The sequence below is a fragment of the Bos grunniens genome, chromosome 3 (genome assembly GCF_055505025.1).
Source record: "Bos grunniens cultivar Pamir isolate PY7600 chromosome 3, Bosgru_T2T1.0, whole genome shotgun sequence".
Classification (NCBI taxonomy): domain Eukaryota; kingdom Metazoa; phylum Chordata; class Mammalia; order Artiodactyla; family Bovidae; genus Bos; species Bos grunniens.
In genome coordinates, this window is record NC_141167.1 from 90,654,401 (window position 1) to 90,678,348 (window position 23,948).

Consider the following 23,948-nt stretch of genomic DNA (forward strand, 5'->3'; position numbering starts at 1 on the left):
CACCTTCTCATTATATCGGGAATAAATCAGAAAATGCTGGGGCCAATTTTAACTAGTACTCAACTGTGGACAATATACTCAAATAATCACTCAAGTCTCTTGCTTTTCACTAAAAATAATAAAAATTAAAGCTACTTTGGGAGCTATAGTTAAAAAGACATAATGATGTATGGTCTGATGGTTTCTTTCATAACTCTATACCTATGCTTACACTCAAATCCACTTTAATTTTGAATTGCTTTGATCTTTATAATTTATCTCTAGATTACTTTGTTTCTATTACTTTGCAAATCTTACAACAGCTTTTGACCAAAAGCAATATAATTCTGACCTGAAGTAATGATAATGCTTTATAATCTTCCTCTTAAAAGCAGAGGTTAAAGAAAAATCTCTCTGAAGGCATCTGAAATTAAGGTACTTTGCTCTTGATCAGTCATGCACATCAAGAACCAATTTATCTCTGCAATTAGTTTTCTCAGTGCACATTCTATGAGATTGGACAGGCAGGCTGAATGCAAAGATTCCACATGGAGATGTATTATAGAGAGACGAAGAAAGTCCCCAGATAGAAAGTAAAAACAACTGCTATCTGAATAAACTGAAAATACATGATACTACCTAACAGCCTCAGGAGCAAAGTGAAAGTGATCTTACATTAAAAAGAGAGGGAATGGGGGCTAAACAGCGCATCATCCTACGGAGCAACACCTCAAGAAATAAGCATTTGATATCTCAACCCTTCCAACCTGTCCACAGTACAATATAATGGAAAGCAAAAGGTTCACTGTGCTCTAGGAATGGGTCACAGACTTTAAGGCCACTTCCCTTTTCCCTCTGTACTCCTGCTATGCCACTCAGAATCTCAGTCAAGTGCCCCTTCCTCTCCTCTTTAACACATGCTGCTATAATATAGGTAGTATGGCCAAAGAAAGGTAAGCCTGCTGCTAAAGACCCAGGAGCTTCTCTGATGGATGGGACTCATCCTATAGGCTTCAATTTCTGACCAGCCAGAATGGATTTTACCTTTTATGTATTATTTTTTAAATTCCCCTTATACTTTTAAAGGCCACCTGGCATGGTCTACTTTCTTAGCAACACAATGCCAAAACCAGTTTTAATATAAAATAAGAAAGAATAACTTTTAAAAGCTACAGATTACATATTCCTAAATATGTACTCAATTTGTAGAGATTTACTAAACAAATTTTTGTCATTGTTTTTAAATGTTCTATATCACTCTCCTCTCAAGGGCTTCTTCTGTAAGACAAAATAAATTGTCCTCAGGGTATTGAGTAATTCAAATTAGTTAATTCCTGTCTCACCTATCTTCACCTTCACCTCTTCTCAACAAAGGAATCCCCAAATCTCATACATTCTAAAGTACTAAAATAATATTCACAAGGAAAGAAGACAAACTGGAACAGCTTAAACAGGAAGAGAAAATGGTAACAGAGCATAATAAAGCAATGATAGCTGTAATAATCAATACTGTTGCCTGATACTCAGACTTGTTAGTAGTAGTAGTGTCAGTCGCTCAGTCGTATCCGACTCTTTGTGACCCCGACTCTTGGCAACCCCACAGACTGTATAGCTCACCAGGCTCCTCTGTCCATGGGAGTCTCCAGGCAAGAAAACTGGAGTGGGTTGCCCTTCCCTTCTTCAGAGGATCTTCCCAACCCAGGGATCAAACTTTAAGAACCTCACAAATATCATCTCATTTTATTAGAAGACATGATACTTTGACAGTGCTATGTTGAGTCATATCTTTTTTTTCTTTATTGAGGTATAATTTAAAAACAGTAAAATGCACAGGCTTTAAGTACACAGTTCAATGACTTTTAAAAAACAGAGACAAGCAACACCATCACCCCAGAAAGTTTCTTTTCCAGTTAATACCTCTACCCTGACCACCTGAGGCAAACTACTGTGCTAATTTCTACCACAATAGATCACTTTTACCTCTTCTTGAATAGCACATAAATGGAATCATTCAGTATATACTCCTTTGTACAATAATGTATTTTTAAGATTCATCCATGTTTTGCTGTATCAGTTGTTTTTTTCTTTTTACTGCTAAATAAATTTTCATTCTCTTGGATACATACCTTGGTGTAGAACTTCTGGGTGACAGGATGAGATATATGTTTAATTTTATAAGAAATTACCAAAGTGGTTGTATCATTTTATACATTAAGGTAGCAATGTATTAGAGTTCTAAATATTCCACACTCTTGCCAATATCTTATAGTATTCTTAATTATAGCCATTCTGATAGGCGTAATACCTTATTGTAATTTTATAATGCATTTTCCTGATAACCGAAGATGGTGAGCACCTCTTTACGTGTTTATTGGACATTCCAATATCTTCTTTTCTGAAGTATCTGTTCAAGGCTTTTGATTAAAGTTGTCATTTTATATTTATATATTCTGAATATGAGTCCTTTGGCAAATAAGCAAATTGGAGATACTTTTTTCCTGTTTGCAGTCGGCATTTTCAGTTAAAAAGAGATGATGGTGAAGCACTTCCCTGGTGGTACAGTGGTAAGAATCCCCCTGCCACTGCAGGGGACATGTGTTCAATCCCTGGTCTAGGAAGATTACACATGCCACAGAGCAACTAAGCCCGTGTGCCACAACTACTGAGCCTCCAAGCCACAATTACTGAGCCCATGTGTTGCAACTACTGAAGCTTGTGTGCCTAGAGCCTGTGCTCTGCAACGAGAAGCCACTGCAATGAGAAGCCCATGCACCGCAACTAGAGAAAGCAAGCATGCAGCAACAAAGACCCAGTGCAACCAAAAAATAAATAAATAAAAAAAATTTAAGAATGATGGTGAAGAATTTATTTATTTTGGCCACACTGCACAACTTATGGGACCTTAGTTCTCTGACCAGGGATAGAACTTGCACCCTCAGCAGTGAAAGCACAGAGTTCTAACCACTTGACCACTGGGGAATTCCCTGCCTTTTCATTTTTAACACTGTCATCAGTGAGAAGAATTTTAAAGTTTTGAAAAGACCAATATACAATTTTTTTTTTCTCTTACAGTTCAGTGCCTATACTGTCCTAGGAAACTTTTGTCTACCTGAAAATTTCAAAGATATTCTTAGATGTTTTCTTCTAAATGTATAGTTTTAGCTTTCAGTTCCGTTCAGTTCAGTCACTCAGTCGTGTCTGACTCTTTGCGACCCCGTGAATTGCAGCAAGCCAAGCCTCCCTGTCCATCACCAACTCCCGGAGTTCACCCAAACTATATCCATAGAGTCAGTGATGCCATCCAGCCACCTCATCCTCTGTCATCCCCTTCTCCTCCTGCCCCCAATCCCTCCCAGCATCAGAGTCTTTTCCAATGAGTCAACTCTTCGCATGAGGTGGCCAAAGTATTGTAGTTTCAGCTTTAGCATCATTCCTTCCAAAGAAATCCCAGGACTAATCTCCTTTAGGATGGACTGGTTGGATCTCCTTGCAGTCCAAGGGACTCTCAAGAGTCTTCTCCAACACCACAGTTCAAAAGCATCAATTCTTTGGCGCTCAGCTTTCTTCACAGTCCAACTCTCATATCCATATATGATCACTGGAAAAACCATAGCCTTGACTAGATGGACCTTTGTTGGCAAAGTAATGTCTCTGCTTTTGAATATGCTATCTAGGTTAGTCATAACTTTCCTTCCAAGGAGTGTCTTTTAATTTCATGGCTGCAATCACCATCTGCAGTTATTTTGAAGTCCAAAAAAAATAAAGTCTGACACTGTTTCCATTGTTTCCCCATCTATTTGCCATGAAGGGATGGGACCACATGCCATGATCTTCGTTTTCTGAATGTTGAGCTTTAAGCCAACTTTTTCACTCTCCTCTTTCACTTTCATCAAGAGGCTTTTTAGTTCTTCTTCACTTTCTGCCATAAGGGTGGTGTCATCTGCATATCTGAGGTTATTGATATTTCTCCCTGCAATTTTGATTCCAGTTTGTGCTTCTTCCAGCTTTACGCTTAGATAAATGATCCATCTCAAATTAATGGTTATGCACGCTATGAGAATATTTCATGATTTTTTTCCCCATTCACACATCCAGATGTTCCATCACCATTTGTTGAAAAGCATTTCCTTTCCCCCACCGAATTGCACTGGTGCTTTTGTCAAAAATAAAATGACAAAATATATATGGATATATTTCTGGGCTTTTTAAGGCAACTATTTCAAATTTAAATCTAAAATTAATAAAATTTAGAGGAATTTGATGGTAGTATGCTAATAAAAACTCTCAATGAAATATTGCAGCAAACTATTGCTACATCCTAAATTAGACAATACTATTCTAACTGATGTGTAAAGTGTCATACTAAGAACAATCACATCTACAGTAAACCACTGATATTTGGGGATTTAATATTTATGGTTTCAATCATCTGTGGTATCTCTAAATAGCCATGATGTATAAAGCCATAATTTTGTTAAGGCACAATCTGAATCATGTGCTCTGAGGCTTGTTTCCACGTAAGTAACTTACCAAAGGAATAACCCTAGCTGACTCTTCAGTATCCACATCTCAGCAAGGTTCATGACCAATCTTATGATTTCATTTCATGGGTAAAATTATGTTACCCTGGTATTTCTCAACTATGGAGATTCACAATGGTTCTGGATCATGTTAATCAAGAATGTCAATGGCAGAAAAATGTTAAAGAACACTTTTTATAAATGAGTTTAAAAATGTGCAAAGGACTTGAATATTTACCCAAAGAAGATATACAATCCCATTCTTGGGCATATATCTGGAGAAAACCATAATTAGAAAAGATACATGCATCCCAATGGTCACTGCAGTACTAGCTACAATAGCTAAGACATGAAAGCAACCTACATGTTCATTGACATATGAATAAAGAATATGTGGTACACATACACAATGGAATACTATATAGCCATTAAAAAGAATGAAATAATGACATTTGCAGCAACATGGATGAATCTAGAGATTGTCATACTAAGTGAAATAAGTCAGACCGAGTAGGACAAATGTCGTATGATATTACTTATATGTAAAATCAAAAAAGAAATGATACAAATGAACTTATTTGTAAAACAGAAATAGAGTCACAGATGTGGAAAACAAACTGATCGTTACTGGGGAAACAGGGAGGAGGGATAAATTCAGAGATTAGGATGGGACATGTACACTGCTGCTGCTGCTGCTAAGTCGCTTCAGTCGTGTCCGACTCTGTGTGACTCCACAGACAGCAGCCCACCAGGCTCTGCTGTCACTGGGACTCTCCAGGCAAGAACACTGGAGTGGGTTGCCATTTCCTTCTCCAATCCATGAAAGTGAAAAGTGAAAGTGAAGTCGCTCAGTCGTGTCAGACTCTTTGCGACCCCATGGGCTGCAGCCTAACCAGGCTCCTCCGTCCATGGGATTTGCCAGGCAAGAGTACTGGAGTGGGGTGCCATCGCCTTCTCTGGACATGTACACTACTATATATAAAATAAGTAACTAATAGGGACCTACTGTATAGCATGGGGTACTCTACTCAATGTTCTGTAATGGCTTGTATGGGAAAAGAATCTAAAAAAGAGTGTATATATGTATAACTGATTCACTTTGCTGTACGACTGAAAGTAACGCAACATTGTAAATCAGTTATATTCCAAGAAAGATTATTTTTAAAAATTTTCAAAAACAAAGAGCCAACAAGCACATTAAAAGATATTCCATGTCATCAGTCATTAAGGAAATGCATATAAAAACCACAATGAGATGCCATTTCATACCTACTAGGACAACTATAGTCAAAAGACAGACAATAACTGTTGGCACGGATGTATAGAAATTATAAACCATTCTTAACCACTCTGCAGCATGAGAGAGCAGAACATTTCATAGAAAAGTATTTTTAGACCTCTGCTTCCCATAATGGAAGACTGGGTAACTCAGATCAAATCTCCCAGATAACTAGAAAAGCTGTTGATTTTAAAAAATTGAATTAAATTTTTTTAAATTGTAAAAATTCTCCAATTTTTACATTGGAGAATTAACAAAGGGTAAAGAATTATGAGGCCACAGTCAAGCAAAGGCAGAAATCAAGAAGTAAGCCACACTTGGGGCTTCTTTTACTATAGGGACATTTGACAATTCTGGAAAAGATGCTTAGGAGGCTATTCAGCCTTTTTTTATCAGTTTCATAAGACTAAAGGAACAAAATTTGCAGTTCAAGGCCTGTGAAGAGTGAGGGGCCTGGCAAAACCCTCAGGATTAGACTGAGGCTCTGAAGGCTGCATCTTAGGAGTAAGAATGAACCAGAAACAAACTAAAAATTTCATGACTGAAGTCAGTTTAGTCATCCAGGTAGACCATAAAATATCAATCCCTGAAAATGAATTAAGGTGATCATGACCTGCTAGTGATTCTTCCTGGCATCTAAGGGCAAAGAAAATTCTCTCTGAAGAAATATATTACCTGAAGTTTTAAGCTATTTCTACAATTTTTCAAATAAAATATCTGGCACATAGTCAAAGAAAATGAGGCATAAAAGAAAAGACAGTATAAATATGATGCAGCAGAAAAAGGCAGATAATAAAAACAGATACAGAAAAGTTCTACATATCAGGATTATCAGAGAAAGAATTTAAGATAACTACTTTAAATTTTCAAAGAGATAGTAGATTACATTAAAAATTTTGGCAGAGAATTCAAAACTACAAATAATGTAAGAAATGTGAAAAATAAACAGAAATTCAAGAATCAAAAAATGTTTTAAAGGGGTGAAATCACACAGAGTATGTTTTCTGGCCAAAACGCAATTATGCCAGAAATCATTAATAAGAAGATAATCTTCATATGTTTGGAAGTTAAATACATCTCTAAATGGAATAAATATACCTTTAATCAAAGAGGAAGTCATAGAGGAAATTAGAAAATATTTTGAACTAAATTATATAAAAAGTAATGCTATACTATGCAGTTAAAATTATATTAATATTAGAGGTTAAGAGACTTAAATGGATCTATTAGAAGAAGACAGACTAAAAATTAATGAGTTAAGTAACTTTAATAAGATACATGAAATAAAAAAAATAAGATGGCGCTGAACAAAGTTGAAAGAAGGCCATAAAGAGCAGAAATGGATGGACCAGAAAACAAATAGTAGAGAAGATGAACAGAGCCAGAGCTCAGTTCTTTGCAAAGACTAATAAAATTGACAAATCCCTGAGGAATCCAATGCGGGGGCGGGTTGGGTGGGGGTGGGGGGGCGGGCAAGTAACTAGTGCTATGAATTAAAAAGTGGATGTTAGAACTGATCCTGCACATATTAACAAGGTAATAAAAGGATTTTATGAAATCTTTATGCCAGTAAATTTGAAAATTTTGCATGAAATAAATTCCTAGAAAAATATACCTTACCAAAAACATAAGAAAAAATTAAAAATGTAAATAGCTATGGAATGGTTAAGTAACTGAATTCATAATTAATATGAAATTTGTAAGAGAAATCCTTCTAACAAAGAAAAATACAGAATCAGATGGCTTTATCAGCAAATTCTACCAATCACTGAAGGCAGAAATAATTCTAATTTTTACACAAATTATTCCTGAGAATGATAACAGGGACCACTCCTTAACTTGGACTTCCCTGGTGGCTCAGAGGGTAAAGTGCCTGCCTGCAATGCGGGAGACCTGGGTTCGATCCCTGGGTCGGGAAGATCCCCTGGAGAAGGAAATGGCAACCCACTCCAGTATTCTTGCCTGGAAAATCCCATGGACAGAGAAGCCTGTAGACTACAGTCTATGGGGTCGCAAAGAGTCGGACACGACTGAATGACTTCACTTTCTTCTTTCACTTTCACTCCTTAATTTGGTTTATAAAGCCAGCAATAAAAGAAAAGTATTGATCAAAAATATAAGAAAAGAAGAAAGTGAACATAATTAATGTCAGGATGGTGGTCACCCTCATACACTATTAGTGGGAATGTAAATTGGTACATTTTGATGCCTTTGAACTGAGGTGTTGAAGAAGACTCTTGAGAGTCCCTTAGACTGCAAGGAGATCAAACCAGTCAAACCTAAAGGAAATCAATCCTGAATACTGAGTACACTGGAAGGACTGACACTGAAGCTGAAACTTTCAATACTTTGGCCACCTGATGCAAAGAGCTGACTCACTGGAAAAAGACCCTGATGCTGGGAAAGATTGAAGGCAGGAGGAGAAGGGTACGACAGAGGATGAGATGGCTGGATGGCATCAGAGACTCAATGGACACGAGTTTGAGCAAGTTCCAGGAGATGGTGAAGGACAAGGAGGCCTGGCATGCTGCAGTCCATGGGGTCACAAAGAGTCAGACGTGAAGTGAGTGACTGAACAGCAACAAACTGGTACAGGCACTACGGAGAACAGAATGGAGGTTCCTTAAAAAACTAAAAATAGAGCTATCATATGACCCTGCAATCCACTCCTGGGTGTATATGAAGAAAAATATGATCTGAAAGGATACATATTTACCACATATATTCACCACCAATATTCACCACAGCACTGTTTACTATAACCGAGACATGGAAGCAACCTAAATGTCCATTGACAGAGGAATGGATAAAAAAGATGTGGTACACATATATAATAGAATATTACTCAGCCATTAAAAAGAATAAAATCATGCCATTTGCAGCAACATGGATGGACCTAGAAATCATCATACTGAGTGAAGCGAGTCAGACAGAGGAGAAATATCGTATGACATCCCTTATGTGTGGAATCTAAAGAGGAATGATACAGATAAACTTATGAAACAGAGAGAGATTCACAGACTTAAGAGAATGAACTTGTGGTTGCAGTGGGAGGAATGGAAGGAAGGGATAGTTAGGGAGTTTAGGATGGACATGTACACTCTGTTACATTTAAAATGGATAACCAACAAGGACCTACTATCATAGCACATGGAACTCTACTCAATGTTATGTGGCAGCCTAGATGAGAGTAAATAAAGACAGAGAGGGAGAATGGGGGAGAGTGGATACATGTATATGTATGGCTGAGTTCTCTTGCTTTTCACCTAAAACTGTCACAACATTGTTGACTGGCTATACCTCAATACCTCACACTTCATGGCAAACAGATGGGAAAACAGTGGAAACAGTGAGAGACTTTATATTACTAGGCTCCAAAATCACTGCAGATGGTGACTGCAGCCATGAAATTAAAAGACACTTGCTCCTTGGAAGAAAAGCTATGACCAACCTAGACAGCATATTAAAAAGCAGAGGTATTACTTCACCAACAAGGGTCCATCTGGTCAAAGCTATGGTGTTTCCAGTAGTCACGCATGGATATGAGAGTTGGATGATAAAGAAAACTAAGCGCCGAAGAATTGATACTTTTGAACTGTGGTGTTGGAGAAGACTCTTGAGAGTCCCTTGGACTGCAAGGAGATCCAACCAGTCCATCCTGAAGGAAATCAGTCCTGAATATTCATTGGAAGGACTGATGCTGAAGATGAAACTCCAATACTTTGGTCACCTGATGCGAAGAACTGACTCATTGGAAAAGACCCTGATGCTGTGAAAGATTGAAGACGGGAGGAGAAGGGGACAGCAGAGGATGAGATGGTTGGATGGTATCACTGACTCAATGGACATGAGTTTGAGTAAATTCCAGGAGCTGGCGATGAACAGGGAGGCCTGGTGTGCTGCAGTCCATAGGGTCGCAAAGAGTCAGACACAACTGAGCAATTGAACTGAATTGAACCTCAATACACAATAAAAAGTTAAAATAAAGAAAAAAGAACAGTTCTTTCCTTTAGGCAGGAAGGAAGAAGCTGTAATTGGAAAAGGGCAGGTGGGTTTCTGGGAAATGACAATGTTGTTTCTTGACCTCAGTGGTAGTTCCCACTTATTTGCTTTACAATAAATCATCAAGATGCACATTCTGTTTTTTTATTCTTTGCTTTTTATGTATTACAATTTATACTAAAATTTTTATTTAAATTTATGGAACCAGTTTCACTTAATGAGAAAACAGCATAAATATTGTTGACTTTCATTCTTAGATTTCAGTAATATTCTTGACTCTGTCTTTATTTACTCTAAACAGACTTACAACTCATATTTCTTGGAGATTATCTTTTAGAGGTTAATCCTTTAATATTTGCTAGTTTCCAAATTCCACTAACACATTATACTGAAATGTACAATTACATTTTTAAATAAAATCATATTCTTGAATACACTATACTTTCTAATTTGGAACATTGTTTTTAAAACCCAAAATTTCACCTTGGGGGATAACACACATAGATTAACCAATAATCCGTATGTTTGCAAGGTGTTACAAAATAAAGACAAATGAGATGAGTACAGTTTTGTCTGGGAATAAATAAACATCAATTCAGCAGTTTACCGGAAACTTCCACATCGTTTCCTAACACTGATTATTTTAATTTGTCTTCAATCTTTGTCTACCTAGGCCTCATTTAAAACCCAGGCATCTGCCTAGATGTAAGAAGCTTTTAAAGTAACAGGAAATCTGATTTAATGATCTGAAATATGAATGATCGTTCATAGGGCCAAGTCATTTTATTTCTTCTCTGTAACTATAGTAAAAGGAACAGCTAACTGAACATACCTCAAATTTTATTTTGACAGCGATTATAAAGCCTATAGTGAAATATTGCTCCCATCTACCTTTCTAAATACTTTTTAACATCCCCTTTAAGGCAAACATCAAAACATAGCAGACTAAAACAATTCTGCCTCAAATTATGGAGACCCAAAATTTGGTCTATACACTGTTATGAATCTGATTAACTTAAATAAAAGTTGCTGGAGCTGGACTCTGGCAAGCGGGAGCCACGTTAGACATTACTGACAAAAAGTAGTATTTTCATCATTAAATTTCTTTTTTTTTTTTTTACTTTACAATATTGCATTGGTTTTGCCATACATCAACATGAATCTGCCACGGGTGTACACGTGTTCCCAATCCTGAACCCCCCTCCCACCTCCCTCCTAAAATTTCTTACTTTTGGAACATGAGGATTAAATTCCACAGCTCTATGAATTGCTTCCACAGCATTAATTTCTGCTGTGCTTAACCCTCTTCTGGAGGCTGTTTCTGGAGAGAATCTATAAGAAAAGAACAAAATGAAGAAATAAATATTTAAATACATAAATATTTTAATTTATTAATTAAGGTCATCTAGCCCCTGAATCAGAGGTTTCTGGTGATGGCAAAAGTCAAAGTCAAATAGCTACTATACTTTGGTTCAACATATAAAAGAAGGCAGCATAAGAGATAGAAATCTTCAAGTTAAGGTGAAGAAAGCCTTCAGAAATCCATTAAAGTCACACTTTGAGCAAAGTAATGAAATAATAAATGCTACACAAGGACATCTAGAGAATCTCATGAAGACAGAAGTATTATATTCTTAGCAAACATTCACTGAGAGGAAAAAAATCTGTGAACATTTCATTCTAATTCACATTAAGGCATTGTAAGCTAAAGTAAAAGAAAACATTTGCTATTTGGTTGGTTTCTGAGTATCTTACCTGTGGAATAAAGAGAAATTCATTAATGGCAGCCAAAAATACAAGGAAATCACAATAATTCAGAATTATAATCTTAGAACAGATAACATGAAACCTATTTCCCTACCATACAACCTTATCATTATCATCACAGCTACTATGTACTGAATATACTTTTTGTCTAGCAATGCTTTCGGCATTTAACACACATAATCTTCACACAACCACCCTATAGTATTATTCTTATTTTATAGATGAGGAAGAAACTCAAAGTGATTAACTTGACCAAAGTTCCACAGCTGGTATGTTGTAGACTTTGAATTTGCACCCAAGTTTACTTAGCTCTAAAAACCTTGCAGTTTCCACTGTTACAGACAGTAAGAATCTTCAAAGCCCCGTAAGTTAAGGGTTATTCAACAGGAAGTTGAGGGAAAAAAGCATTTTTAAAGTCAGTGAATGAAAAACATAATATTGATTTTAGCAGTCTTTCTAAACTTGTAGTTTTCATAACTACTTACTTATCTGAAACAGTCCTTGTCTTCAATAGTGCTGCTGTATAACAGATGGCTGCTGACTTTGGAAGGCTTATATCTATAATAATAATTAATTTAGGTAAGAAACACATAAATACCTTAGGACAATTTTTAGTAATAATAATTCATAGTTCAATTCAACAGATATGTTGATAATAAAGCAGTAAAAGCACATGGACATGAAATTGGAAGACCTGAGTTTGAAATCTTGATTCTACTATTTACCAACTATATATCCTTGAACTAGCCGCAACTTCTTTAACCTCAGTTTTCTCAAAATAGAGAAATGATAATTTTCTAGCATAGATGTCTGTGAAAGTCCTCATACAATATTAGAAAGTACTCAACAAATATTTATAAAAGGCTGCTTGCTGCTGCTGCTGCTGCTGCTGCTGCTGCTGCTAAGTCACATCAGTCGTGTCCGACTCCGTACGACCCCATAGACAGCAGCCCACCAGGCTCCTCTGTCCCTGGGATTTTCCAGGCAAGAATACTGGAGTGGGTTGCCATTTCCTTCTCCAATGCATGCATGCTAAGTTGCTTCAGTCGTGTCTGACTCTGTGAGACCCCATGGACAGCAGCCCACTAGGCTCCCCTGTCCACGGGATTCTCCAGGCAAGAATACTGTAGTGGGTTGCCATTTCCTTCTCCAAATAGGCTGCTTACAATAATAGTATCCAGGGAAAAGGGCACTGTATAGATAGAATACATAAAACCTCCACCTATTCACAGAGAAAAACTAAGATTAAAAAAAAATTAACAGTAGTTAAATCTAAGTGATATAACCATGGGTGATTTTCATTTTCTTCTTCCTATGTTTTCGCATTTTCTACATTTTCTTAAGTGATAGTCTTTTATAAAATAAAAAGAAATTGAGAACTATAATGAAATTATCTTAAAGAATGCCCCAAACAATGTTATCAGGAGAGTAAGACTACAGGACTCTCTTTCCAGATTCCAGAGTTATACTAGCAAATGGAGAACTAAAGAAGTAAACTTGCTTTTAACTTTTTTCAGGACTCTAGAAGAGTTAAAAACTGGAGACTGATACAAATAACTGAAAACATAGAGGCATATCCAGGTTGCTAGTTTTATTTTATTTTTAATGAATAGGTCCATTCTGATTTTTCACATTCAGTCCTTAAGCTTGTTCATCATACATATCATAAGCAGGCCATACATCTGATAAGTAACATATGGAAAGAATTTCTCACAAATTTCTCCATGAGCCTATATTACTCTAAAGCACTTCCTAAGAATTCCAGATGTTTAAAAGAAATAAACTTCTCTTTCCAAGTGTAATACATTTCAAACTTTCTAAGTCACGGGGATTCCTAAGCTAATGGGTAGGAGCTTACAACAGGACAGTATGAATAAGTGACATATGTGTTCTGATATAATGAAAGCTATGACAAGAAAAATTATGCTTGTTAGGATGTTCTCAGTTTCAGGTTAAAAGCCGATGGCTCACTCAGAATGAGGAGAAAGACTACGCTTCTTAAAAATTATCTCAACTCCATTTATGATAAACTGGCACTGTTATAGTACAATAATAAAAACAGCCAACATATATTGACTTCTTACTTTGGGGAAACTAGTAAAGAAATCGAATACCTAAATTTAAGTTCAGGCTTGCCACTTACTGGCTAGGAGACCTTACGCAATTACTTAGCCTTCTTCAACTCCAGTTTCCTTATTTATTAACTGGAAATAGTAAAATACTTGTCCTACCATCTCTCAAGATTGTTGTAAGCATCAGATGAGATAATAAATTACTCTTTTTAACTAAAAAGCATTGTAAAATGTTGTTCTGAGTTACTCATATATACTGCTAAGCAACTTCTGTTAGCCTTCTCCATCACTCCAAAAGAAATGAAGTGTATAGCACTCCATACTTTTCCAATTACGTCACCTAACATACTATGCTTCAATATAACTACTATCCATTTGTCTGTATGTTCTACCAAACTGCAAACCCTTTAAGGGTTAAGTCCATGTTTTCTTGTTTACCACTGTATTCCAAGTGCCTCACACAGGCACTAAAACAAATGAATATACTTTGACAGAGGGAAAATTTTTCCTTGCAGACTTTTGCTATAAAAAGTATTGATAAAGAAGATACTTAGGGGCTTCCCTGGTGGTCCAGTGGTTAAGAATCTGCCTTGCAATTCAAGGGGACGTGGGTTCAACCCCTGGTCAGGGAACTAAGATTCCACGTGCTACAGAGCAACTAAACCTGTGCACCACAACTACTGAGCCCTCACACACAACTAGAGAGCCTGTGCATTGCAACGAAACATCTGCGTGACGCAACAAAGATCCTGCATGCGTCAACTAGGACCTGACGTAGCCACATAAGTAAATATTTACAAAAAAGAAGAAGATACTTAATAGTGACTTGTGTCCACAGATTCTAAATATTGACTGGAAAGAATGCAAAGAGAAAGTCACAGAAATACCAGAGTAGGATACCATTTGTGATCACTTTATATTGGGGGAAAAAAAAAAACACTCTAACTATGCTATCAACTAAGAGGGGCTTCCCTGCTAGCTCAGCTGGTAAAGAATCAACTAAGAGAATTATCACTCACCATCATATTTTGCTAGAACTGCTTGGACATCTGCATAGGCCTGTAATTCTAAAAGTGATTCTAGGAGATTTTCATGGATGTTCAACATGGTAAGAGGAGGAAATTCTTTCATTAACTGTATATTAAAAGAAAAAAAGATTAAAATTATAGCAAATGAACTCAATACAGAAGTAGAAATTCTTTATTAAAACTTTGGAGACTCAACCTCTAAGAAATTTGTGTATATTAAGTATCTTGTTATAAAACTATCAATTGAAAAAAAGAAAAAAAAGATTCTGGGGAATCCCCTAGGGGTCCAGTGGTTGGCGCTTTCTCTGCCAGGGCCTGAGGTTTGATCCCTGGTTGGGGAGCTAAGATGCAACAAGATGCATGGTACCACCAATAAATAAATGTTACAAAATAAAAAGCCACACAGTGATTATGCATTAACTTAACCAGCAACTTAAAACATATTTTCCGTTTTGAAAGAATAAAGATAAAGGTTAAGTCATCAAATTGACTTACGTCTCTCATTATTTTTACTGCCTCTCTTATTCTTCCCAATTTTCTTGCACACATTGCCAGTCTTCTTTTAATATACACCAGTACATTGGTATCTCTCCCTATTTAAAAAAAACAACAAATGACCCAAAACTATCACTTTTATATTATGACCAGCTATTTCCTTAATATATTTATCTATCAATTTTATTAGCCTGGAAGGCAAATAATTTTATATACCCTGGAAGGTTCAATTAAAATTAAATTGTGTCAGAATGGAAGAATATTAATAATTGTTGCATTTGGGTAATGAACAATGAATGAAAGTTAATTATATTGCTATATTTTTATAGATGTTTGAAGTTTTTTATATTAAAGGCTTAAAATATATACATGTATATATATACATATAGGACTATTTTTGACTCTACGTAATCTGAGTACAGTATATATAAAGTAATATGTGTATACTAGGCAAGTAGATTTTACTATTAAAAGACATACATTAATAGAAAAAATAACATGAATCTATTAAGTTTCTGTATAAACAATCTACTATTTTAATATTATCTACTATTTTAACTGACAAAAGATATTCAAAACAAAATTTATATACTAGTGTAAATTTTTGCTCAAGGGCAAAACTACTTCTAGAAAGGGCTAACAAATATTTCTGAACCTATCCCATAACTAAATTTGAGATTATACAAGGACAAATGGCATGACTTTTTTACAGATGTAGTTTCATTAGTTCTAAACTGTAAGATTATATATTCCCACAGTTGTGTGTTATAACAACATGCATTAATGAAACATCCTATATACATCAATATTTAGTTTAGAGAGAAAACATCCAAATTTTAATTTCCACAAACAAAAGATTTAGAACTTAACTCCCAGCAGATAATTCATTATATAAACATATTTCAATTTATTGCCTACTCTTTGCCAAAATCATGAAATTAAACCCTCTGGCCACACAATATAGCAGGAAGCAACAACATTACAAATTCTAACATCTTTGGTAAGTGTCTCAATCACAACTGGGAGAGTATGCCTAAGAGTGGAAAGAAAGGATGTCAGCTGCTATGGCCCATATGATCTCAAACATACTGTAGAGAAAAAAACCACCAAAGAAAGAGTCAATACCAAGTGTAAGGCTGGTTTTTGTGCTAAAGGGCCACTCCCTGGCACTATATGGAGATATTTTTACAGCCTGAAGAGCAAACCAAATGATATATATACCTCTACTACTGCTTAGGTAAGGGTGGATAAAAGTAACAGCTGTTTATCATTATTAGAAGGTTCTCTTGAATCTTGAATATTTTTGAGTTGTGTTTCTCCAATGACCAGCCCAATTCTTGCATGAAATAAATTACTGTTAAGTTTCAGAGCAGCACATCTCTCAATAACCAGAACAGATCTATTCTCTTCCACAAACATTCTCTAGCTCATACACATTTCTGTCTTGCTGACTTGAACAGATCTGTTATATCTCATGAAGAGCAGCTAACTTTTAAGTATTAAGTTTTTAAAAATTTATTGTATTGTGTTTTACACATAAAAGAGGCAACTGCAGGAACTAAAAGACAGGTGAAAATTAGTTCATATTCACTTACTCAGTTGAGCTTCATGCTGAGGACTTTGGTGCTGGCACTGTTGTGACCGCCTATAAATTGTTTCTCCTGCCTTGAGTGCCTGTTTAAATAACCTTTCGGCATCTACAATAGTTGTTGCTTCTTCCTCAGCCAGTAGAACATATGCAGTGGCACAGCTTTAAAGAAAGCAAGCAAGACAATTTTAAGGAAAATGGTAAAGCAAGTAGTTTCTTTCAGTTCAGTTCAGTCGCTCAGTCGTGTCCGACTCTTTGCGACCCATGAACTGCAACACGCCAGGCCTCCCTGTCCATCACCAACTACCGGAGTCCACCCAAACCCATGTCCATTGAGTCGGTGATGCCATTCAACCATCTTATCCTCTGTTATCCCCTTCTCCTCCTGCCTTCAATCCTTCCCAGCATCAGGGTCTTTTCCAATGAGTCAGCTCTTTGTATCAGGTAGCCAAAGTATTGGAGTTTCAGCTTCAGCATCAGTCCTTCCAATGAACACCCAGGACTGATCTCCTTTAGGACGGACTGGTTGGATCTCCTTGCAGTCCAAGGGACTCTCAAGAGTCTTCTCCAACACCACAGTTCAAAAGCATCAATTCTTCGGCGCTCAGCTTTCTTTATAGTCCAACTCTCACATCCATACATGATCACTGGAAAAACCATAGCCTTGACTAGACAGACCTTTGTTTGTAGTTTCTTTAGGGTATGTCTATTTACATAACATTTCCCTATCTTTACCTAACTTTCTGTAACAGGGAAGAAAATTTTCTATTCTAAGTTAATCACTAAAGGGATGTTGCCTATAAACTTAAATTATACATAATAATACAACTCTCAGAACTCTGCTTCCCAGGATATAAGCATTATGCTAAAAGACTTTTATTTAGCTCACAGGAAACATCTTGGCCAGGCCCACCTGGGAGGAAGAAATTAACACACTCCTCCAGGGGTGGATAGGAACCAGGAAATGTTTGACTTCACTCCTTTCCCTTTTAGTATAAAAGAAGACTGAATTCTAACTGAGGCAAGAGAGTTCTTTGTAAGCATAAATGCACCATCTTCTTGATTTTCTGGCTTTCAGAATAAAGCTGTTATTCCTTGCCCCAACAACTCATTGCTCAATTATTGGCCTGTCATATGGCAAGCACTCGCTATGAGGTCGGACTTGGTAACAAATTTCAGTTATTCATAAACACTTTCTATTTTTTGTTTTTGTTCTATTACTGTTGTTATACCCCTCTTGTGAAGGGGTATTAAATTGTGTTTTTCATTTTTATTTATCTTATGATGAGTGACATTGAGCACCTTTTTATGTACTTTTTGGTCATTTATATATCTTCCTAGAAAAAATGTCTATTCAAATCCTTTGCCCATTTTTAATTGGGTTGTCTTTGTTACTGAGTTGTAAGAGTTCTTTCTATGTTCTGAATACTAGGCCCTTATCAAATATGACTTGCAAATATTTTCTCTCAACCTGTGGGTTGCATTTTCACTTTTTTGACAATATTCTTTGATTGCACAAAAGCTTTTGATGAAATCTAATTTATCTAACCATCCCCAAGAAAAAGAAATGCAAAAGGCAAAACAGTTGTCTGAGGAAGCCTTAAAAATTAGCTGAGAAAAGAAGAGAAGTTAAAGACAAAGGAGAAAATGAAAGATATACCCATTTGAATGCAAAGTTCCAAAGAATAGCAAGAAGAGATAAGAAAGCCTTCCTCAGTGATCAATGCTAAGAAATAGAGAAAAACAATAGAATGCGAAAGACTAGAGATCTCTTCAAGAAAATTAGAGATACCAAGGGAACATTTCATGCAAAGATGGGCAAAATAAAGGACAGAAATGGTATGGACCTAACAGAAGAAGAAGATATTAAGAAGGGGTGGCAAGAATACACAGAAGAATTATACAAAAAAGATCTTCACAATGGTGTGATAACCACCAGATAACCACGATGGTGTGATCACTCACCTAGAGCCAGACATCCTGGAATGTGAAGTCAAGTGGGCCTTGATGCTTAGGAAGCATCACTGTGAATAAAGCAAGTGGAGGTGATGGAATTCCAGTTGAGCTATTTCAAATCCTAAAAGATGATGCTGTGAAAGTGCTGCACTCAATATGCCAGCAAATTTGGAAAACTCAGCAGTGGCCACAGGACTGGAAAATGTCAGTTTTCATTTCAATCCCAAAGAAAGGCAATGCCAAAGAATGTTCAAAAAACACACAATTGTACTCATCTCACACGCTAGCAAGTTCAGTTCAGTTCAGTCACTCAGTCGTATCCGACTCTTTGCGACCCCATGAACCCCATGAAACATGCTAGCAAAGTACTGCTCAAAATTCTCCAAGTCAGGCTTCAATAGTACGTGAACCGTGAGCTTCCAGATGTTCAAGCTGGATTTAGAAAAGACAGAGGAACCAGAGATCAAATTGCCACCCGTTGGAAAAAGCAAGAGAGTTCCAGAAAAACATCTACTTCTGCTTTATTGATTATGCCAAAGCCTTTGACTGTGTAGATCACAACAAACTGGAAAATTCTTCAAGATATGGAAATATCAGACTACCTGACCTGCCTCCTGAGAAGTCTGTATGCAGGCAAGAAGCAACAGTTAGAACTGGACATGGAACAACAGACTGGTTCCAAATCAGGAAAGGAGTATGTCAAGGCTGTATATTGTCACCCTGCTTATTTAACTTATATGCAGAGTACATCATGCAAAATGCCAGGCTAGATGAAGCACAAGCTAGAATCAGATTGCCGGGAGAAATATCAATACCCAGATATGCAGATGACACCATGCTTATGGCAGAAAGTGAAGAGGAACTAAACAGCCTCTTGATGAAAGTGAAAGAGGAGAGTGAAAAAAAAGCTGGCTTAAAACAACATTCAAAAAACTAAGATCATGACATCTGGTCCCATCACTTCATGGCAAATAGATGGGGAAACCATTGTTTCAGTGGTTTCAGTGAAAGACTTTTTCTTGGGCTCCAAAATCACTGCAGATGGTGACTGCAACCATGAAATTAAAAAGACGCTTGCTCCTTGGAAGAAACGCTATGATCAACCTAGACAGCATATTAAAAAGCAGAGACATTACTTTACCAACAAAGGTCCACGTAGTCAAAGCGATGGTTTTTCCAGTAGTCATGGATGGATGTGAGAGTTGGACTATAAAGAAGGCTGAGCACCAAAGAATTGATGCTTTTGAACTGTGGTGTTGGAGAAGACTCTTGAGAGTCCCTTGGACTGCAAGATTCAACCAGTCAATCTTAAAGGAAATCAGTCCTGAATATTCACTGGAAGGACTGATGCTGAAGCTGAAACTCCAATACTTTGGCCACCTGATGCGAAAAACCAACTCCTTGGAAAAGACCTTGATGCTGGGAAAGATTGAAGGCAGGAGGAAAAGGGGACAAGAGAGGATGAGATGGTTGGATGGCATCAGTGACTCGATGGACATGAATTTGAGCAAGCTCCGGGAGCTGGTGATGGACAGGGAAGCCTGGTGTGCTGCAGTCCATGAGGTCACAAAGAGTCAGACACGATTGAGCAACTGAACTGAACTGAATCTTTATTACTCCCTTCCTTCTGCCTTGAGTTTAGTTGGCTCTGCATTTTCTAACTCCTTAAGGTATAAAGCTAAGTCCTTGATTTAAGATCTTTTTTCTTTATTAATGTAGGTATTTACAGCTATAAATTTTTCTCTGAGCATGTACTGCTTTTGCTGTATTTCATGATTTTTGATATGTTATGTTTTCGTTTTCACTCATCCCAAAGCATTTTTCTAATTCATCTTGTGATTTCTCCTTTGACATTATTTGTCTATAGAGTTTGTTGTTTAATTTCCACACATTCCAATATGGTGAAATTTCTGAATTTTCTTCTGTTACTGACTTCTAGTTGCATTTCACGGTAGTGAGGGTAGATAGTTTATATGATTTCAATCATTTTAAGTTTATTGAGAATTATTTATGCCCTAACTATGATGTATCCTGGAAAATGTTCCATGTATACTTCGGGTATATGGAAATGTTGTTGGGTAGGTATCTGTTAGATACAGTTGGTTTACAGTATTGTTTGTTCAAGTCTTCTATTTCTTTGTGTATCTTTTGTCTAGTTATTCTATCCATTATTGAAAATGAGGTGTTGATGTCTTCAACTATTATTGTTGAACTCTATTTCTCCCTCAATTCTGTCAGTTTTTGGTTCATACACTTTGGGGCTGTCTTATTAGATGTATACAAGTTTATAATTGTTGTATCTTCTTGATAAATTGAACTTTTGTCATTATATAATGTCAAACTTTGTCTTGTAAAAATTTTTGTCTTAAATTCTACTTTGTCTGGTATTAACCACTCCATTTCTCTTTGGCTACTATTTGCATGGAATTTTGTCTACACTTTCACTTTGTACTTGTGTCCTTGAATCTAAAGAATTTAGATAGCATATAGTTGGACTACTTTTTTTCCCTATCCATTCTGCTAATCAATGCCTCTTAACTGAAGAACTTAATCTATTTACCTTTAAGTAATTAGTGATAAGGAAGAAATTGTTTCCTCCATTTTCCTATTTGTTTTCTATATATCCTGTCTTTTTTGTTGCTATTGTTCTCATTTCCTGCATTATTGCCTTCTTTTGTGTTAGATATTTTCTAGTATACCATTTTGATTCCCTTACTTCTTTTTATCATATTTTTTATTTCTTAGTGTTTAACAGTTAACAATTATATTTAACAACTTACAAAAACCAAGAATGAATTAATAATAATTTAGTTTCAATAGTTTCAAAACTTTGCTCCTATATCGCTTCTCCCCCCTTATGTTGTTATGGTCACAAATTGCAACTATATAAACTGTACATCCATCAACATAGATTTACAAGGACTGTTTTATACAGCTGTCTTTTAAATCATATAGATAAAAAGAACTTCAAACCAAAAAAAAGTTAATATTGACTTCACTTGCCTATGTAGTTACACTTCTGGTGTTCTTCACTGCTTTGTGTGGACTCAAGACTGTCTAGTATCATTTTATTTCACCCTGAAGGCCTCCTTGTAGCATTTCCTGTAGGAGAAGTTCAGGTCTACTAGCACTGAACTGTTTCTGTTTATCTGGGAATGTCTTCTTCTTCTTTTTTTTTTTTTTGGAAGGACAAGGTTGCTGGACACAGAATCCTGAGCTAACAGGTTTTTTCTTCCTGAACTTTAACTATATTATTCCACTGCCTTATATGGTTTCTGATGAGAATCAGCTGTTAATCTTTTTTAGGATTACTTATACGTGATGAGTTGCTTCTCTCTTGCTGCTTTCAGGTACCTGCCCTTATCTCTGGCTCTTGAAAGCTTGATTATAATGCATCTCATTGTGGATATCTTTGAGTATGTCTTATGTGGGGTGCACTGAGCTTCTCTGATGTATAGATCCAGACCTTTCATCAAACTTGGGATCTTTTCAGCCAGTATTTCTTCAAATAGTCTTTATGGCCTTTTTCTCTCTATCTTTTTGGGACTCCATTATGCATAGGTATGTTTAACAGTGTCCCACAGGTTTCTTAGGCTCTGTTCTCTTTGCTTCATTCTTTTATTTTTGACCAAAATCAAGTTTGCTGATTCCTTCTTCTGCCTGTTTAGATCTGCTGCTGAACCCCAATAGGAAATTTTAAATTTCAGTTAAACTTTTCAACTCTAGAATTTCTATTTAGCTTTTATTATTTCTACCTCTTTACTGATACTCTCTAATCTGAGACAGATTCTCATAGTTTCCTTTAATTCTTTGTATATGGCTTCCTTTACATCCTTGAGCATATTTTAAATAGTTGATTTAAAGTTTTTGTCCAGGAAGTCCAAAGTCTGGGCTTCCTCAAGGGCAGTTTCTATTTATTTCCTTGTCTCTGTGAAAGGCATATTTTGCTGTTTTGTATGTCTTATTATTTTTTTGTTGTTGAAAACTGGAAATTTAAAATATTATAATCTAGCAACTCTAGAAATCAGATTTCATCTCCTTCCCAGGGATTGTTGTTGCTGTTTATAGTTGTTTAATAACTTCTGAACTGATTTTGTAGTTTATTTTCTCTATCATGAGTGACTAGTGAAGTCTCTGCTCTTTTAGCATAATGGTTAGTTAGTGACTTGATAGAGATTGCTCTAAACCCCTGAAATCAAAAACAAGACAAAAAACAAGTCTTAGCAGATGGGTTCTGTGTGTGGGGGGGGGCATACCTTCAACATCAGTCAGGCAGTTTACAACTCTACCTTAGCTTTCACTTTCTGTTTGTGTAGGACCTGAAAGTTAGACAGACATGAGAGCTTAGGGCCTGAAGTCTTTTCTGAGCAAGTGCCCAAACTTGGGCATGTGTGTAGCTGCTGAGATTCCAAGGAATATGTGGAAGCTTTTAAAAACCTTTATTTCCCAGTTTCTCATTCCTCAGCCTTTCCCAAGCTTTCTAGTTTGTCTATTGTTTGCCTGTTGTTACCCCTTGCTCCTGGCAGCAGGCCCTAATACATTTGCTGTTAAATATTTTTAACAAATGCCAGCCCACCCACCCCACTAACGGCACCCCCTCCCCCAGTATAGCTGTGTCAGTACTGGGAGAGTTTCAAATTAACCAAAGTAAAAAAGGCAAGCCCTTAGAGCTGGTCCTTCACGGGTTCATCAGACCAGTCAGACCATTTTAGACCACAGTTCTTTGAGAATATGATCCAGTCTGCTTCCTTTGATAGACGGAATTATACCCAGAAGGATGACTGTTGTCTTCAAGGCGGTTACCACTGAGCTAGGGGGTGGAGGATGGGGTTAGTGTAAGTTAAAATACCAAAAATAAATAAACAAAGCTCTCTTAAAGAAATTCAGTTATTTCTTAAAATTGATTAAGCATTCTTTAGGTTGCAATAAACTTCTGATTAGTTTTCAGAGTCTCAATAAACTTGATTCACTCCTTGTTGAGTTCCCTACACTGACATTTTGTTCTACCTTGGGTAAGTCTTCTTAATAAGGATTAATATATCTGTGGTAGGGGAGAAAGGAGGAGTACAGGGACAATGATAAATTCACATTATTCAGGAGGTATTCCTTGATTAATCCCAACTAGGCCCATTTTTCACTCTTGGCATTTATTTAATATTAGATCAATATTTATTGATCTGTCTTAAATATTAAGTTCACTTATACTTTTTAAAATACAAAGTTGATAAAAGGAACTTAAAAAAAAAATGCTACTAACATTAA

The 23,948-nt window shown here is 36.4% G+C and overlaps 1 protein-coding gene across 50 annotated transcripts in view; it reads right to left on the reverse strand.

Moving 5' to 3' along the window:
• The window catches only part of ST7L (suppression of tumorigenicity 7 like), a 169,423-nt gene that overhangs the window by 119,985 nt on the left and 25,490 nt on the right, over positions 1-23,948 (reverse strand). For all 50 annotated transcript variants that reach the window (XM_086391848.1, XM_086391860.1, XM_086391856.1 and 47 more), the window contains 5 exons: positions 16,738-16,892; positions 15,143-15,240; positions 14,639-14,753; positions 12,033-12,105; positions 11,010-11,112 (listed from right to left, as the gene is read on the reverse strand). In XM_086391848.1, coding sequence (XP_086247974.1) covers positions 11,010-11,112; positions 12,033-12,105; positions 14,639-14,753; positions 15,143-15,240; positions 16,738-16,892 — 544 coding nt within the window. The remainder of the gene's footprint in view (positions 1-11,009; positions 11,113-12,032; positions 12,106-14,638; positions 14,754-15,142; positions 15,241-16,737; positions 16,893-23,948) is intronic.